General features: G+C 46.5%; 2 protein-coding genes across 2 annotated transcripts; both read right to left on the bottom strand.

Moving 5' to 3' along the window:
- Nucleotides 1-1846: 1846 nt before the first annotated feature.
- On the bottom strand, nucleotides 1847-9813 carry LOC144166319 (uncharacterized). Its single transcript, XM_077695845.1, has 2 exons — nucleotides 9257-9813; nucleotides 1847-2668 (listed from the first exon to the last, which is right to left on the bottom strand). Exons 1-2 carry the CDS (start codon nucleotides 9786-9788, stop codon nucleotides 1875-1877), a joined length of 1326 nt encoding a protein of 441 aa, XP_077551971.1. The 5' UTR covers nucleotides 9789-9813; the 3' UTR covers nucleotides 1847-1874.
- Nucleotides 9814-13600: 3787 nt separating this feature from the next.
- On the bottom strand, nucleotides 13601-14539 carry LOC144166332 (uncharacterized). Its single transcript, XM_077695867.1, has 2 exons — nucleotides 14417-14539; nucleotides 13601-13915 (listed from the first exon to the last, which is right to left on the bottom strand). Exons 1-2 carry the CDS (start codon nucleotides 14537-14539, stop codon nucleotides 13601-13603), a joined length of 438 nt encoding a protein of 145 aa, XP_077551993.1.
- Between the last annotated feature and the right edge of the window lie 4828 nt (nucleotides 14540-19367).

Raw genomic sequence — 19367 nt, 5'->3', positions numbered from 1 at the left:
TATTCTTTTCGTTTCCCACGAGACCTAGCAACGCGAAACAGACAATATGATTCAAACTTTTTCAGTAAACCGCGGTGCGGCGATAATTTTAGCGCGGTTTTGACACAATGACTTGCTTCGGCGGCGAGCGAGCAACTGAAAATGGCGGCGCCAGCGTATACGTGTCTCTACCCTGTACGGCGGATGCGTGAATGAAGGTATTCTAGGCTGCAGAGCTGCAGAGCGGTCGGTTTCAGTGATGTCACTTGGGACCACGAAAACGCACGATTGAGCGGGAAAATCAAAATTTTAACCTAAATTGTTTAATTTCTCAGTGAATAAAGCACCGTTTGTATCCGGACAAGCGCTGGGGGCACTATAAAACACGAAATCTTTCGAATAAAACCAACTTGCATTTTCTCTTCATGGCTCCTTTAACTGTGTTAAGGTGAACGTTCTGGCTATAAATCCAGCTACAGAACCTTGGCAGACTGTTTTCAATCATTTGTCATGCATATGTAATTTTATGTTACAACTCATTATGATTCATTATATAAATTGCAGGTTGGCCAATGTTTCCAAAACACCATACTCACTTATTAAACCTTGTTAGAGTGCGCTACAGATCTGGTATTTAGATAGGTTTGCAACCGGCATTACATCATATTTAATGAACAGTTCTTGAGTGTGAAATGTGGTTGGCGCATTCTTATAAAAACCTTTTTGTAGCAACAAAATTTTCTGAAGGTTTGCTTGAGTTGTGGACCCCAAACTTAATCACAATAATTAATTCAAGAGGAGAGTGATGTATCAAAAATCAGCATCGTGATCTTTTGTGGCATTATGCATCAATGACGGTAAACGATTCCTATTATCTGAGATAACTTAGTCAACTAACCATGTCTACGAGAACGTCCCAGGAAAGATTTTCTTGAAAGACAACACCTAGCATTTTAAACATAGATGTTTAACAGGATGAGTTGATCATATACCTACAACTGTTTTATTCTGGCTTTGAAATAACATTGCTTGTATTTTGACGCTTTTTTTAAAATAATTTTTATGCGGCCACTGAATTGATTTATCCAGCATGATGTTTGCTTTTGGTAAACCAATAAATAAATAAAACCAATGTTTGACCAATGTTTGGTATCATTTACCAAAAAGTAACGACACCTTCCCTCTTCTGTCGTTCTTCATTATGGCCTGTGCTTGGTTGTTCCATGCATTTGACACACACTGGAAATAAACTTCATCAGGTAGTTGGCATCAGATTGTCTGTTGTGTTCCCCCACTCTGAATGTTTCTATCTGCCCCTTAAAAGTATCTGCACAAGGAGGACACAAAACAAGAAGTGGACATCAATGGCTGTTTACCAACAGGAAGCATTGTCCCAGTGCGGCATACTACACATATGCTTGCATGCATATGAATGGTGACGCATCACAAGCGGTGACGCATCACCCAAAAAACAGATGCACCCTTTCTCAAAGGGGTACATCGTTTTTCTAGCGTAGCTCTGCAGAGCAATATCGTGTGTTCTAGTAGGCACTCTGCTCTAGTGGGCCAGCACTCCTCATGAGGTGCTCGCGACCAACACAGGATGCCATTGTCTGCCACAATTCGAACCTGCAATCACATTTTCCACGCTAGTATGGAGAAGTCATTTGGTTGGTGAAGAGTCGATGATGACAAGCGTGTTTATGTTTGCTGAGATTCAGGGGTCGCTGTAAGACGAAACAGGCTCTCTCCCTAAGCTCCCTATCCCTTAGCGTGCTGCACAACCCGTCTCCATAACGATCCGCAAAAAGGGCCTCGCTCCACTCTGATCTCGTTGGAGTGAGTGCCTGCACACACACACCTATCCGGGCCCTCCCCCTCCTGCTGCTGCACTACTAGTGGTGGTTGTGCTTCTCATGCTCGTGCGCCTTCTGCTGAAGGCGACTGGTGAAGGCCTCGGGGCAGAAGTGGCAGCGGAAGGGCCTCTCGCCCGTGTGGGTGCGCATGTGCTTGACCAGCGGGGTCCTCTGGGCAAATGCCCTGGAACACAGGTGGCACCTGTAGGGACGCTCGCCCGTATGGGTGCGCACATGGCAGTCCAGTGTGTTCTTCTGCATAAACGCCATGGGGCACAGGTGGCAGCCAAAGGGGCGCTCGCCCGTATGTGTGCGCACATGGCAGTCCAGCGTGTTCTTCTGCATAAATGCCATGGGGCACAGGTGGCAGCCAAAGGGGCGCTCGCCCGTATGTGTGCGCACATGGCAGTCCAGTGTGTTCTTCTGCATAAATGCCATGGGGCACAGGTGGCAGCCAAAGGGGCGCTCGCCCGTATGTGTGCGCAGGTGGGTGACCAGGTGGTCCTTCTTCACGAAGGCCTTGCCACAGTGGCTGCACTGGTGAGGGCGCTTGCCCGTGTGGACGTGCTGGTGGGTACGCAGATCACTCGGGCGCAGTGCCGTGAAGCTGCACTGCTGGCAGCGCAGTGGAGGGCAGTACTGCACACTGAGGCCACCCAAAGTGTGGGAAGACAGGAAAGGGCCTGCAATAGGAGGAAAAAAAAAACACTGAGAGCCTTTCCACTGATGAATGTAGAGGCAGTGCTCCAGCAGTGACATAAAAGAGGAAACAACAAATACAAAAGAGGAGTTATAATGTGTACGTTGGTGCCAGGCAAGCTGCTCTGTGCAAGCTTACGAAGCCCGAGCACTGCCCAGTGGTGCAAACGAGCCCTCCTTCTTGCTGGCTCAGCAATCTTTTGCTCAAAACCCTTTGAAAATTCCTGAATCATGGTTTGTTCAGGAAGGGAGCATCGAGTGCTCTCACACTAAAGAGAGTCTTCCCTGGTGCCATGTTTTTGGTAAAATCTGCTAAGCTCAAGGAAGACAAGGAACAAATAATCTCAGCAGGTCCGTTGTTGTCCACGGAACATTCACGTCCACAGACTGGGTGGTGCCAGAGTGGCCCCACCAGTACATGTGTACTGTGCTCAGGCGCGTTAGGTTGATCCCATTGCATGCGGTCTGCAAAGAATAGAATACACACATGTTAGTGAAGAGCAGCACATAGTAATGGAGAGGAATTGGCTAGGGCTTTTTAAAATGGCTGATCACATTATTATCCTTTTTTCCCCTTACCACAAAATTCAGTCAAGAATTACTTCAACAGTAAATTATATTTGCAGAGCTTGCATTTGTGATTTCTGACACTGTCTACTTCACCAGAAGACGATAATGTGCAACAAGGGGAAGCCAACCAAGCTTGTAACGTTGGAAAACCGAAGACTTGAACAGTAAAGAAGCTGCACGTTTTTCTCGGGCACTCATCAATATGTGAGAGTGAAGTCCTATACCATTGTCAAGTATCTGCCCCAACCTAAACTCAGCTGTGAAGGTTTCGGTAACAGGAACTGCCTGCAAGCACCTCAGACATCATGTGTTAAAGGAGCACTGACACGAAAGTTTTGTTACACTTTTATTGCTTTTATCGATGCTTAATGGTCTGGCGAGCCTGAAACAGCACTTAGATACTTCAGCGCACGATAGTTAATTACATTGAACGGTCTGAAAATCGTTTGTTTCAAATTCCCGCGCTTTCATCCCGAACGGCGCATATGACAGAATCCCGGCCTGACCTCACCGCTTTGTGCGGACGTCAACGGCGTCCGTTTGAGGGGGGCCATGCGCGTGAAGTGACGTCACAAGTTTTTGACGAGTGCTGTCGCATCACTTCTTTTGGCTTCATGGGGTGATGTCACGCTGATGTCCATTTGCCGAGTGCCGCTCCGTGCGCGATAAATGAAATCCAATTGAACTATGTTCTTCGCGTCGCAGGTCGCTTATATTTCAGCCAGGGTATTCTGTTGAGTGAAGGAAGCGAACTGTGCAACAATATTAACGCCGAAAATTGGTGTCAGTGCTCCTTTAAAGGCTTAGAGGAGGGAGACAAAACTTTTTTTTATTGTGCTAAGTTTGGGTGGGGTGGCTCCTCATTTCAGGTAACCATGTGCCGTTTTAGTTCCACTGGCCCTCTCGACCAGCAGAAGTTGATCTCGACGGCGGGAGCTGGACACCAGCATCTCCCACTGCTCAGAAGTAGGGGAAGGAAATGTGGATGGCAGGTCTGGGTTTTTGTCGCACTCCCATATTTTGTGCCGTAGAGTGCCTGGTTGAGTACAAAATTAACACTGTGTGTCGAATTGTGTGGGAAATACTCTTGATTTAATACGTCTGGATGGGGAGACATGTTTATCTGTACTAGTCTGAGTGTGTTTTCTTGGTTCTTTGAGAGCTCTGGGATTGATGCCGGGATGGCGTACGAATGGGTAGGGTCTCGAGTGAAATTTCGGAACGGCATAACAGTATCGACACGCTTTTTCTGTCCCCCCCCCCCCCACAGCATCTGCGGAAGTCATTTCATAGCTCGTGAATTAATTAGGAGCAATTTAAACCAACTGTATTGTTGCTGGGAACTCTAAATGCTGATCGTTGCTGAGACAAGAAACCTCTTTTCAAGGGCATACCAAGGGCATACCAGCAAGGCTGAATGCTTCCATGGTAGTGGTAGATGTTGCTAACTTAATCACACTTAAAGGGACACTAAAGGCTGGAAACAAGTTCGCCTGTATCAATGGATTATAGTGCCGAGAATCTAAATACACCATTCTCGCAACTACCAGTACGCAGAAAACACCAGAAACATGAAAACAGGCAACGACGCCCTGTACGCTTTGGGTAGTGCAGTTTGCGATGTCGAAAAAGTGGTGAACGGCGGGAGCTCATTGGAGAAGCATCTATACATCTTTTCCTAAAATTAACAGTTCCCACGTGGTTGAGCACGAGAAACAAAAGTAAATCAAGGCTTTCTGTGAGCTCGTCGTATCTAAAGAGCACGGACTTCAGCTTTTATATACACTGCGAGGCAGGCTGCTTCCCTTACTATTCAGTCAGCCATCGTGTATTCAGTTTCATTTTTGAAAAGCAGTGGAGCGCAATTAGTGAAGTCAGTAACCTGCAACAGTGAGTGCCCGAGCTTCTGCAAGCAATGTACTCGGCAGGGAACAGCAAAAGTCTCTTCATCGGACTAGGAAAAAGGAACAAGATGCACTGCACGTGGTTATAAGCGAGCCGCAAAGCGTGTCGCTCTGTCCTTGCTATGTTCAAGCCAAGGGAAGTGCAGACAACTGCCGACACGGCTTCCGTGAAGGGTGTTCGTTTCACGCTGAATTGGTGCAGCGCGACAGAAGATAATGAGATGGCTGTGATCGCCAGACAACCGGTGAAATGAAGGCGTGCAGCACCAGCCAGGAGCCTGAGACACCGCAGTTGATATTCGAAACGCCGCTTGCTGCTTTAAAAGAGGCTTTGCTGGATAAGGTCTGGGAATATGCAGTGGACGGGCACACCGGCCGACCGAGAATTTAGAAGTGTTTCTGATTCCATCAGTGAAAAATCATAAACGCCCAAGCCAGCCTCCCCGGCCAGAGAAATGTGCCGCAGTCCAACATGGGTGGGAGACGTAAAAGCTACCGCTGCCAGCGTCTACGCTCTAAACCGCACCGGTGCATCGCTCCTAGGTTGTGATGCAATGGCTACGTCAAAAAAAAAAAAAAAATCAAAGGGAAGCAGGTGAGAGGAATGCCAGCTTTGTTTGCTTATTCCTCAGTAAATAACGCATCACTGCTCGTCGAACAAAAGCTGAAAGAGCCAAGAAACATGTGATCTTTCAGTTGAAACATAATCTCATTCAGCCTTTAATGTCCCTTTAAGAAGTCTGTTTTTGAAACCACCAGAGAAAACTTTCACTTACTCGATTTGCCTTACACAAATAAACCAGATAAAGCCATGCCACTCGATTTGCCTTACACAAATAAACCAGATAAAGCCATGCCAAAAAGTAACAAAAAGCTGCTGTCTGTCCAATAAACTTGTTTTGTGTGTCTATACCTTGTGCGTAACACGTTGATTCCAATTTACATGTAACAGGCAACAGCAGAAAAAATCCCCTACGCCAATCACGGCAACCTCACCAAACACGGCTATTACATCATACTAGCTTGCAAAGTGATCTTGTGCTATATGTCAGCCGTCAAAATTTTCACTTTTTTCTTGTTTGTTAGAAATGGCTTATAGCGCAAAAACATTGGTTAATGCAGCACATCAAAAATCTGGCATCGTGGAGGCCAAGAGATGACACACAACATCGGTGACCGAGCCCCCACAAAAATAGCTGACCTATCAAATAATAAAAAAAACAGCAGAAAGAATGCTGCCAAGGTTCTCAAGAAGATTTTGTGAACAAAGTAAAAAAACTTAGTTGAAAAAGAAACTTGAAAATTTCAGCCTGGGTGAGAATGTAACCTGGGGCTTCAAAATGCGAGACAAGCACATAGGAATCCTCACCACCATGCTGGCTCAATCGCTTTGGCTAGCTAAAGGTAACCCAGTGAATGCGTTGTGGCCTTTCACTTAGAAAACGTGTAAGAGACATGCACTGACGCCTACATAAGTAAGTTGGGCATGCTAATCATACAAGTAGCAATCAAGTGAATAACAAACTGTTCCCACAAAATGTCTGCTCTGCTCGGTACTCAACGGCACCTTACTACGCAGCATTCACTGAAGCTTGCTGTCATATGGCACTGTCCCTACAGAGGGTGTGCGAGCATTGCAAACAAGGGAAGAAAAAAACACGCAAAGGGAGAATGCCTATGGCATTGAGAGGACATGTTCGGCCATTGCACAATAGTGATTTCGTGTCCACAACATCGAAGGTGTCCTCGAAATTTTGTTTCTTCACGCAAAGATAGTACATGATAAACACACACTCAATACGCAAGCAATCCACCAAATTTAACTTTGACGACTTGCCACTGTGTCTCCATGGACAATGTCAGCAATTCAACGGGCAAGGTGGTATGAAAAAATCTATGTAAATTGTCCAGAAAAATTTATAACATGGCCTAGACATTAAAAAATTAATTTCGGGGCGGTGGCCAACCACAGTTTACAAACGCTCAACCCATTTCACACTAAATGTCGACGTCTGCATTTTTCCAGTGTTGTGTACAAATGTTTGTACATGTTAGACGTGGAGGCTTGGTGGGCTCCAAGCATAGCAGCTTGCACTTCCATGAACCAAGACAGTACAACACATAGGTTTACTACAAAAAATGCAACAAATTGTTTCAACACTAGAAGATGCATTATCGACAAACAAAGTTACCAGAGCTGTACTTTTTGGCATCATATGACGCTATGTTCAGCTCAGATATCTTGTGGAGAAGGAAGCTAGTTAAAGTCCTATCGCATTTGTGACAGAGAGGTCACATAACATAAGTGTCTGAAGGCGGAAATGGAAGATTGAAGAGATGATTTAAATGGCGGGGGGGGGGGGGGGGGTGGGGTGAGTTGACTGTTTATGGCAACGGCCACACCGCGGTGGTGAGGCAGCTAACAAGAGCAACTTTGTCCCCATTAACCCTTTTCAAGCAACTCATGCGTCAAAAGAAAATTCAGCCACCGAGGCTGTTGAATAATTCACTGTATACTGAATTTTAAGCTTCAAACACAAAAATTAAGGAATTGAAGAATCTCATAGACAAACACCGATGCCAAATGACCGCTGAAGTTTACTTTAACAGCATATTAGTAAATGTATACTGAACAAATGGAAACAAACCATACTGCAAAAGTGTGGGGGGGACACGACTTTCCCTGATATATAAAACCAGTGTTTGGTATCTGTATTAAAAGTAACAACACCTCCCCTTTTTTGTATTTCATTATTATGGTTTGCGCTCGTTTCTTCCATGCATTTGACAAACAGGGGAAACCAACTTCATCAGGTAGTTGGCATTTCCAACAATTTCCAGACAAAGCACACGCGACGAGCACAAGACACAAAGCGCTGTTTACCGACAGAAGGCCTATTACAGCAGGAAATTACATGCAACATGTGCAAAATGTGCGAGCCTGCATGTGTATGAATGGTGACACGTCAGAGTTACTTGATCTGGGAGTTTCGAAACTCCCCATAGGCCCCATGCATCAAAAAGTGGCCCTACGATTGGTCCACTGTTTTGGATTTTCCATACAGTGGCACCATCCATTGGTGACAAAATAAACTATACAACGTAGTTTGCTGCTCGATGACCTGGGTGAAAAGTGCTATTTGGGTGCTTGTGTAAATTTGTTGTGCCGAGGAAACCCAATGTGTTCAACCACGTTTGATATGCATTCGAACCAAGAGTAGTAAAAAAATGCGACCGTGTGGTCAGCGAGATGCGTTGTCGGCTGCGCGTTGTCGTCTGCTGTGCATCGCCTGCGGTCTCCCGGAATCAAAAAAAAGTTAGAAATTCGCTTCGATGGCTTTACCCAAGCTTGAAAGGGTTATTTAGAGCCACTTGATCAGCTACTGGATAAGTTTTGGCATACAGTGTGATGTAGGCCGAGCAACAACTGCAAATTTAGTACTACAGGTCAGACCTGTGTTGTGCCGGAGTGCCCGCACAAGTGTCAATCGGTCGAGGCAGTTGCGCAGACGTGGAAACAATCGCAAAAAAAAAAACGCAGGTTAGGAAGCAATGAATAACTTGGGAAAGTAGCAAAAATAAAGAATTATGCACCTTTAAAACAAAACTTAACATTAAATTATCAGTTGGAATATTAGTTTGTTTTCTGGATAGTGCATGCGGTGGACACAGTGGCGCCACCATATGCACGATCCAAAGCAGAGGGGGTCCAGGTGTGGGCCATTTTTTGAGGCGGAGTTTCGCAACTGCCTACATCAGAGCTCTGACACAATGTGATTCCCAGTTTTTTCTTGCTTATGTCCAACAGCAAAGCTGCACGAGGCATTCAAATATGCAATAGTCACAAGTTCCTGGTAAATGATACAGGATGCCACTGCCTGCCAAAGGTCCCACCGACAATCACACTTCCCGCAGCAGTGAGGAACACTTGTCACTTGGGTGGGAGCCCGCCAACGTGACGACAAATGTAATTTTTGCGCAGAGTCAAGTCTAAATGTACAATACAACAGGCTCTCTCTTCGGGTCCCCCAGTTCTTGGCGGGCTGCATAACACTGGTTTGTAATGATCCACAAAGAGGGGTTTACTGCCTTCTGATCTTGCTGGAGCGAGTGTCTGAATACACACACCTCACTGTGCACTTCTCCTTCTGCACTACTGGTGGTGGCTGTGCGCCTTCTCCTCGTGTGTTTTCCCCTGGGCGCAGCGTGCGAAGTCCAAGGGGCAGAAACGGCAGTGGAAGTGCCTTTACCCCATGTGGGTGCGTTTGTGACGGTTTAGCACATTTATCTGAGTGAAGGTGAGGGGGCACAGGTGGCAGTGGTAGGAGCGCTTGCTTGTGTGGATGCGCAGGTGGTTGACCAGGTGGCCCTTCCGCAGGAAGGCCCTGCCGCAGTGGCTGCACTGGAAGGGGCGCTCGCCCGAGTGGATGCGCATGTGGGTGACCAGGTTGCCCTTGTCCATGAAGGCCTTGCCGCAGTGGCTGCACTGGAAGGGACGCTCACCCGTGTGTCTGCGCCTGTGCCTCTGCAGAAGGCTCGGGCGCGTCGTCACGTACCCACACTGCTCACACTGCACCAGCCGACCGCCCGGATGGGGGCCATGCTGCACCCCATGGTCATCCGAAGAGGGAAAAGGGGAGGAGCCTGCAACAGGGCAGGAGAAGGAAACACTGAGCCCCCTTCCTTTGTAAATGCGGTAGCAGTGCATCAGGAGCAAGGCAAAAGGAGAAAGAAACCACACAAGAGGAGGGAGCATCTCCACTGGTGCCAGGCCAGCCATTCTGCGCAGACCTAACGTGCCTGCACGTTGCTTAGCCACCCGCCACGGTGACTCAGTGGCCAAGGCATTGTGCTGCTGAGCACGAGGACGCGAGTTCAATTCCCCGGCCGCGGCGGCCACTTTTCTGATGGAGGCAAAAAGCAAAAACACCCGTGTGCACGAGGTTTTCGGCGCACGTTGAAGATCCCCAGGTGGTCAAAATTAATCCGGAGCCCTCCACTACGGTGCGCTTCATCGCCTGCGTTGCGTCGGCGCGTTAAAACCTTACAATCAATCAATCAAGTTGCTTAGCCGATGAGCACTCCTTTTTATTGCTGGCTCAGCAGTCAGAAAGGTTTGAAAATTTTGGAATCACGGCTTTTTCATGAATGGTACATCTAGTGCAATCGCAATAAATATCCTCTAATATTGCTCTTTGTGCTGAAAGCTGCAAGGTTCATGCGTACCCAAAAATATTCAAAAGTCAACAGCTTTTGTAGCTGCACTCCTGGTGCCCCAAAATGCAACTTTCGCCACACGGGCAATCAATTCGACAGTTGACGTCAACTGATTGAGCTGTTTCCTCCTCAGTGTGTTTGCCAAACTTCCATGTAAAAGCACCCCGTCAAACAACAAAAATCAGTTTGAACGACTTCTAATTAGAAAGCAGTTGTGACACAACCGAGGCGATCATGGCTGCTATACTGGTTCAACGCTGCCTGTATAAACATTGCCGAACGCGTCACCCGCTTTCCAATGGGAACAGTAGGGACGCTTAGTTCCGGCACTCATCCTCAATGTGGCACGTGCCGGCAGACGTCCCGCCTTATGTCACTGCTCGCGAGTCGCAAACACTGCACCTACTTCTACGACGTGTGTCTGTCAGCTTGCCTGTCAGGTTTAAAGAGCCGTTTCGCTCACATCTTAGCCGTGACGGGGCACTAGTTCTGGGGTGCATTGAGGATCTCTTTCCAACTTGTCGCTCGCTTCACACATGCAGCATTTTTCGTGAGATGACTGAGGTAGGCGGAACTGAAATAGTGCAAGAACATATAAAACTGTCGGGTAGACAAATAGCAAACATAGAAACAATATTTTCGGATGGTACAGCCATTATTTTACTGATACGTTTCTCCCTGGAGGATTTAGTGAAGAAAAATTGCATGCACATTGCCTGTTCATGTGCTCACCTCTACCATTACTTAACAAAAATATCACGTGCTTGTAAATTTCAGGAGACTATAGAAAAAAGGATAAGCTGTTGAGGGTCTCGCCAAGCTGTAAGGGCGCTTCACAGTACAGCCCTCAATTGTAAAACTGTGTATCAATGCGGAGTGCAAACAGCGCGAACAAAACAAGGCCGAAACGCAGAGGGAACAGAGGGGGGTTGCCCCACTCAGAAAATTTCAGGGACCCGTGATCCCAGTAGGTAAGCGCGCAAAACCGGCATAATCCTGCGGCACCACGAGTGGTTTTGCATCTGCCGTGGTGCAGGCGGTTTTATCAGCGACATACCAAGACAGACAGGCATAGTGATAAACAAGAAGGCGTAGGAGCACCGCCTGGGGAACGCTAGACAATCTGTAAACTATTTTGCATAGTTTCCAAGAAGTGGCGCTGGCCGACGGACATGAACGCACGCAGGAAGGTTACGGAGCGGGAAAGGGTAGGAGAGAGCACCAGGAGAGTGACTGTTTGGCCATTTTTCGCTCACAGGTTAGGCAATGATTATACAGGCGGCACTATTGGTTCCACTATACTGAGAATCTCGCAAGTACTCGCCAAGTTCGGCATAGATAACACAACCAGCTATCATGTTATATGAAGACAGCCTGAGATGACACCAAATAGCAGGAAAGAAAAAAAAGCTGTGCGCTGCTTTTCAAATGCAAAGCACACGGTACGATGAAGATAGAACGGTCATTTTTGCACCACGATCACAACTGTGATTAGATTACTGACACAAATGTTTAAAACATGAAAAATGAATACCATGAGCATACAGTTATAAGGTGACTGCTTTCTCCAAAGATACCACAGGCAAGGGAGGTCACAGTGCTGTCATGACCAAAGTAGGTCATGTGAGCGGCCTGCATAATGTCACCACACACAACCTCGCATATTCAGTCGCCCTCATGTGGCTTCAAACAATCACGAAGGGCATATTCGGGTCTGATGTACAGTCAAATAAATACAGGAATACATTCTTCAGGTGACACAAAGTTTAGTAGGACATCCGCCTTCTTTCGCACATGGCCGTGCAGTAGCATGCAAGCGTAATTTCCTTGCAATAGAGTCAACTTTCAACACCATACACTTTTCCTGGCGAATTAAGCGTATACAGCTGCGGCAAAAACAACACATAATAAGCCTCATGGGAAGCTCTGAAGAGAATGCACATGCCCAGAGTCACTCTTCAAGGGGGAGACACTGCTCTTAAAACAGCTCCTTTTAATTTTCAAGTAAGCTCTGTGAAACTTGCAAGTCTTGCTGCTTTTCCTCCACTGATTTCAAATATTCCATTATTTTTGGAGTGAGTCAATTAGTTCCCAATATACTTAGAGATAATTACCCCTTTTTGGACGAACAAATAGACAAAACAGTGTTAGTCATAGAACTCATCTTTACATTTTCCAATACTATGAACCCCGGTGAATGCAATAAGAAAGCAGTTTGTTGATGCATCACTTGGAAAATTTTTACAGCTCAATAATCTTTGGGGGCACCAGTGGCAAGGAACCCTTTTGAATTCCCATTTCAAACACCAAAATTCAACGAGCTGTAAAATTAGTTCCAAGCGGTGCATCCCAAAGCCATTTCTCTTATTGCATTCACTGGGGTTCATATATTGGAAAACATAAAGATTACGGTTTTATGACCAACACTCTACCGTTCCTCCAAAAATGGTTAATTATAGTGCGAACTAATTGACTGACTGAAAAAATAATGCCATATTTGAAATCATAAAAGGAGAGTATATAAAAGGAAATGAAACCCAACCATATCAAAAAAGTGGGGGGAAAATGATTATCCGGTTATATCATACCAGTGTGAGGTACGAGTGTGTAAACTAATAAAAAAATCAAACATATAGACACCTCCTCCATTCTATTTTTTTTTTTCATTATGGTTTGCGCTTGTTTCTTCAATATATATTTGCCAAATGGTGAAAAAAAGTTGAATGGTTAGTGCATCAGTCTATGCCTTTCACGTTTAGTAACTCTGCATGTTCATAGTTGCACCTCAAAAGTATTTGTCCAAGGAACACATGGGATGAGCACTGGACATAAACTGTCGTTCGCCAACAGGCGGCACCATCATAGTGGGAAATGGCATAACAGGCATACACAGCATGAGCGTTTGCAGGTGTTTTATCATATTAACCCCTCTTCGAGAGATGTGTGTCTTTCTGCTTGTTTCGGTCTGCAAAGCTGCAGTTCGTGTTGAAATGGGCACATCATGGTGGTTGCTTGAGACCAACAGAAGGTGCCACTGCCTGTTACCGGTTCCACCCACAATCACACTTCCCGCACTAGCAAGGAGCAATTGTCACCCAGCTGGTGGGCCCACGATGTGATGAGCAGACTTTTGGCAGGAGACAGGTGCCATTGTATGGGCGCTCTCTCTAAGCACTGCCATCCCCTGGCATGCTGCACAAGCAGCTTTGTAACGATCCGCACATAAGAGCTTGATCCCCTTCAATCACATTGGAGCGAGTGTTTGCACACGTGCACGACTCGGCCCTTCTCCCACTGCATTACTGGTGGTGGCATAGTGCTTCCCCCTCAGCCTGCTCTGCTGGAGAAGCAAGCAAGGGCCGCGGGCCAGAAGAGTCAGCGGATGGAATGCCCGACTGTGTTGCTCTGCAGGTCGGCAACCAGGCCGGCCTTCTGGGTGAGGGAACCGGGGAACAGGCAGCAGTGGAAGGGGCGTTCGCCGGTGTGGACGTGCAAGCGGGCGGCCAGGTGGAACTTCTGCACAAAGGCCTTGCCACAGTGGCTGCACTGGTGGGGACACTCGCTCGTGTGCAAGCACCGATGCCTTTTCAGGTTGCTCGAGGATGGTGTGACATAGCTGCACTGCTGACAGCGCAGGAGCCGATGACTGTGGGTGCCTGTGCTGCACCCCGAGGCCATTCGGAAAAGGGCCTGCGACGGGGAGGGAGGTGAAAAACTGAGAGTCCTCTCACCGACATATGCGGTGCCAATGCACCAGAAGCAAAAGTTTAGAGGCAATAGTCTTTCTTTGGTTACTTAAAAGCGAAAATTCTGGTCTTTCTGCATGTCCCTCAACTCAGCCTTATGGACAAATGATGAAACCTTTCGTCGAAAGGAAGTGTGTGGAGGCTTAATTGCTCCAGACAACTAAATCTCCAAACTGCAAAGAAAACCTCAAGCACACTGGAGGCATAACACAAGTAACCAAGCGGTAGGTCCCATGTTCTTTTAGCTAGGAATACACCCTGAGGTGGTTTTATCAGCGGAGTTGTTGTAGCTGGCCGTAATGTGTGGCGCGTAACGCATTAAAAATGCTGAACACTCGCGAGCACCCCAAGCCTCGCAGCAACCGCCAAGCGTCCCCAGCTCGTGCAGTGGCTTTAGCAAAAAAAAAAAAAAAAAGTCGAAAACCCCAAGAATTGTCTCACCAACCGACACCACAGCTGGTACAACACCTGCTCCACGGAACCTTGTCATGGCTCCAGGAACGCCGTGCAAGCGTCGTGCATGTATGTGCCAGTGCTGCGCCCTCTGAAATGCGAGACAAGCAGGCATCCCCAACACCACGGTGGCTCAATGAATTCTGTTAACTAAAGGTGAACCCACTGAATGCATTGTGGCCTTTGACTTGGAAGTACGCATTACAGACTTGTACTGAGGCCTACACTTGTAGTTCGGGCATGCTAATTACAGAACTAACAATCAAACAAGTAACAATTTGCATTTCTGCAAAATTCCCATTTTGCTCGGCGTTCAACAAGAGCGTCATAATGCAACACCAATTGAAACCTGCAATCACAAGGCACTGTCCCAACAGATCGCGCATGAGCAGTGTGAACATGGGAAGAGAGAAAGGTGCAAGGGGGAAGTGATAATGAGAAAACATGTTCGGCAATGGCACATTAATTTGTTTGAGTTCTCAACATCATAACGTGTCCACGTAATGCTGTTTGACCACCGCATGTTAAACACACTAGCAATCTGCATGCTGCAAACACACCAGCATGCAGGAATTTTCGAACATCAGCACGCTTCAGCAACCCTGCATGCCGCAGCTCTAGAGACGCAAAAGTGACTGTTTTGTTCCGCCTCACATGATGCAGAGTCTTGCGCAGCTGAAAACGTCATCATGGAGTAGAAGAGCCTTCTCACCAAATAGGGACATTGTTTCGTTGTTTGAACCAAGGATACATCGTCCGAAAGTGAAGAAAGAAAATTGCTTTCCTGCATTGTAAACGTTGACACGTTCTCTCTATGTGCGATGCAGACCTAGATAGGACAAGTGACTTACGCCCCTGTACAACTCCTTTACGGACCAGCGGGCTCCGTGGTCCTTCTTCAGACGCTGAACACCCACGCTTCTGGCTCCCGTACCGCCAAACTGTGCAATTAGAATTATCTTAGACGGAAATAGTCAATGAAATTTCATCACTACCAAAGTTTCCGAAAAGCTAGGTTGCGAGTTCATCAGAAAGGAGATCCTAACCCTATGTGTCTTTGGAAGGAAAGAGCCTAACAAAATGTTAAGACAGGTTTGAGTACACTTACAAGACCCTACCGGATTAAAGGCCAACTGCACTAAAATTTTTCTTTGTCCAAATCTGATCCAAATAAGTAGTCTATGCTCTTAAAACCACCGTGGCAAAATCTTTAGCTTTGTAATCACACAGCACGCTAGGTACCGTCGTTGTTCTAAGTACCTCCGAGCAGACGACGTTTGCACCTCGCGGAGAGTCGCCGAAACAAGTTTCGAGCGGCCTGTGACGGAGGTTGGGGAACCTGTCCCGTGAAACTCGCGCTTCTCCGGCGACTTGCGGGGCGCTCCACCGGGTGCAGGGATGCGTTCACCCGGGGTTTCTCTGCCACCCCAGACCACTGTACCGCCATCACGTTTGAAACTAACCGCATAGACAGCAATATCCGTCATTTTTTTTTCCAATGCAATAAAAGAGATTAGAAGCCTACAAACTATTCACGCGCTTGCTAACGTTTCGGAGTTCGCAAAACTTTTTTTACTTGAAAATAATATTTTTACTAAAAAAAAGCGCGAAACGAGCACTTGCTTTACAGTTGTCATTCCTACTGCATCTACCACAGAACAAAAAAAACATGTTTTATAAATTCTTGACCACTTGCACTTCCACGTACAATATTGGCCATATTTGGGCTGGCCCATTACCCGAAATTTAACCACAATCCATCAACCACAATTAACCACAATCAGGCTCCACCATCCTTTAGACCTTTCCAAAAGTTTGACGACCTAACTAGCGTCGTTGTATACGCGGGTATAAACATTTGTGTGGCTTTTACCTCACTCGCTAAGTGAACCAAAATCAGCCTTTCTCGTAGTACAAATACATCCGCCCAAATATCTGCGGTCGTCTTCGCGAAGTGCGAAAGCTAACGGAACTGCTCCTCTCCTAAAGAATAAACGAGATGACAAGATTTTTGTTCTATTCCCGAGTGAAGTATTTACTTTGTTAGAGCGTTAGATTTAGCCCACTTGAAAGTAAAATGTTTTCAATAGCACACATCTCTGTTAAAAGTAGACAACAGTGGTAGATGGGAAACTTTTTCGTGTTTTAGTGCATCATTAAGCTGTGGAAGCTGGCTTATAGTTTCAAACAACTTTTACAATTCGATTCGAATGTGCAGCAAGGCGAAAAATACTGGACCGATATTCATGAAGCTGTTTGTACGTATTGTATAGTAGAAATAGTGATTGACCTCCGCCTGTGTGCGGTTTGTTCCCTCCGAAGAGAGCGATGTGATAGCCGAGGCGCCAGCTAACGAAAGCTGCTTTTCAATGTTGTAGCTCAAGTAGCTTTGTAAATCTGAGTCCCCTTTTTTACTCGCAAAGCCAAGAACTGCTACTGCGGCAGTTATTCTGATGGAAAAAAATTACCGTCAGAAGGTCTACTTCATCTCCACTGATAGCAACGCGATGCCGGAATTGCACCTAACTCCATTATCATGGGCAAACACTAGTGGAAGTTCTTATGTGGAAATAATAGTGCGAAACGCAACGCTACCACACACATTTGAAGGCGGCGCTGAGCGGCCGGCGGTTCTGGTAAGGCGGCTTCCATTCCATCACGTACGTCACGTCCGGCCGCCTATAATGGCCGCCTTTCCTATTCAGTTTCAGTTCCGAAAACGCGAATGCCGCGAGCCATTTGCGTCACGCGCGTTGATGTTTGAAGCACAATATTTTGCATTTCCCACCCTTTTTATGTGACATTATTTTTACGTTGTCGAAAATTTGGGTGCAACCAGATGATTTCTGTCCCCGACAAGACGATCCTGAGAGCCATAAAGTCGCATTCTATAGACACGTCAGCCTTGATGTGCAGATCCAAGTGTGACAAGGGCTTACCAATTTTGATAGAATCTGACTTCTACTGGGACATCGTCACAGGAAACGTGAAAACAGTTGGACCCAAAACGAAAGCAATTAAAACAAGATTGGGCAGGATGGTTCAAGGACCTGTCCTGACTCGAAGAAAGATAGTCCACTGTAAGAACGTCGTTCTTCACGCCAGCTTGCCTGACGCCACTCCCACCTCCAAACAATTTTGGGAATTGGAGGCCATTCTCCCCCAAGAGCCAGCACATGCTTCAAGAAAATATGTTGTACAAAAGCAACAGAAGAACACATTTTGTATGCATAAATTGTGGGCTCCCTGTTTCTAAGACACAGGAAGGTGACCTTGGTGACAATTCCAACGTTGAAGAACAAAGACCCGTTCACTTGGTCAAATACCTGATCTGCACTTTTGCGTAGGAATCAGCAACTCGGATGAAAACCTAACGAGGAAAGCGAGAAACCAGCCAGTGATACATTCCACGTCGTGGTGGGAAGGACCCTCATGGACTGCCTCTTTACACAACTCGCCCCACGAGTCGCAGTATTTTTCCGTGCAGCCACAGCAAATGAAGTAGGAAATGAGTTGAGAGACCTGTGCCTTTAAGATATGTAATTCGAATCCAGCAGACATTACCCCATCGAGCTGTCTGCTACAAACACAACCCGTAGTTACGCAAGTGTATCCATTTGTCTGCAACCTTCGGAATGAGAGAAGAATCACTGCGCTTCCGACCACTGATGAAATATGGAAGACTGAGACTTACTGAACCCAAGACTTCGAAGTACCACGTTTCTTCAAGACGCCATCCTCAAAGAATTGCACCCACATCACCCCTTTTCATCACACGTGAGCAGCTCTAGCTCGAGCTGCTTCGTCTTCATTGCATTGCCATTATCTAAATAGAATCACCACCGTGACCACGAACGTAGTGGCCCTTGGTCTCTCCTTATTTTTACACCACTGTTTACAACTCATTTAAGGGTTACTTTTAGCTATAAGAGACTGATAGACCAGCAGTTGACATATACATGGCAATGCAATGGCAAAGACAGGCAAAATTGCTGCTGCATTAGATGAGTAAGTGTCATATCAAGACAAAAACTTCTTCACTGACACATGGAATTCTCCATACACCACCCAAGTGCTTCATTTAAACATGTCCACTTAGACGCCTGAGCACACCAGACGACAGCCACAGCAGCATCAGGCGGCAAATGAAGGACACTGAACAAGGATGACCGACCAACAATGGGAAACAACCGAGCAGTCTGTAACAAACATGCGACAAGCTCAAGCGCTGTTGAAGGTAGCAGCAATTGCATATGCAGCCCCTAATGGTGCCACATAATGTTGCTACAACCGTCACTTGTAACTCAACAACTACCTTTGAAGCACAGCCTTTTTTTCTGGTTTGAACAGCTCACAGAGTCCTCGTTAGCAAATGGTATGGCTAAGCTCAGACATTTGGTAGAAGTCAAAAACCTATGGTGAGGATACGATTTGACTGCTTGGTCATGCAGTCATGGCCATGTCAGAGTGCAGACGGTGGGCCTCTTCAGCCTGATGTTTTCGTCCCAGCAGATCAGAAGTTCGCTGACTCATGCCATCTGTGTGTATCCATCAACCATTTTTGAGAAGTTAGTTATGTCCAGACTTTGGATGTTATATGCCCGTGTCTAGCCCTGCTTGCAGGGGGATGTGTTCATAGGCGGTGGCCGCCACAACCATGTACTTTCGCCGCACTTTCTAACGATCTGATTCACTATGAGTTTACCTAATTAACAAGTGCGTCTTATATACCGGTGCGTCTTATACAACGGTGAGACTTGTATACGGTTTTTTTTTTGAAAAACTGTCATTTTGAGGGGGGTGCGACTTATACAAAGGTGCGACTTATAGACCGAAAAATACGGTATATTTCTTTTTCAGCTTGGAAGGCCTTCCAAATGAGATTTTGGCCGGTGTCTTTTACACCAAAGTATGCGCCATCACTGGTTGCCGGTTTATGCGTT

This window comes from Haemaphysalis longicornis, unplaced genomic scaffold (genome assembly GCF_048455015.1).
Source record: "Haemaphysalis longicornis isolate Haplotype H1 unplaced genomic scaffold, Haemaphysalis longicornis Haplotype H1 scaffold_169, whole genome shotgun sequence".
In the NCBI taxonomy this organism is placed as follows: Eukaryota; Metazoa; Arthropoda; class Arachnida; order Ixodida; family Ixodidae; genus Haemaphysalis; species Haemaphysalis longicornis.
The sequence above is the reverse complement of the archived record's forward strand: the minus strand, read 5'-3'. Positions and strand labels throughout refer to the sequence as shown.

Coding starts and splice junctions, on each gene's coding strand:
- LOC144166332 (XM_077695867.1), bottom strand. CDS start 14,539: ATGCCTGCTTGTCTCGCATTTCAGAGGGCGCAGCACTGGCACATACAT. Junction 13,916..14,416: donor TTGTACCAGCTGTGGTGTCG/GTTGGTGAGACA, acceptor TCCCCGTCGCAG/GCCCTTTTCCGAATGGCCTC.
- LOC144166319 (XM_077695845.1), bottom strand. CDS start 9,788: ATGGCTGGCCTGGCACCAGTGGAGATGCTCCCTCCTCTTGTGTGGTTT. Junction 2,669..9,256: donor CAAACGCACCCACATGGGGT/AAAGGCACTTCC, acceptor GGGCTTCGTAAG/CTTGCACAGAGCAGCTTGCC.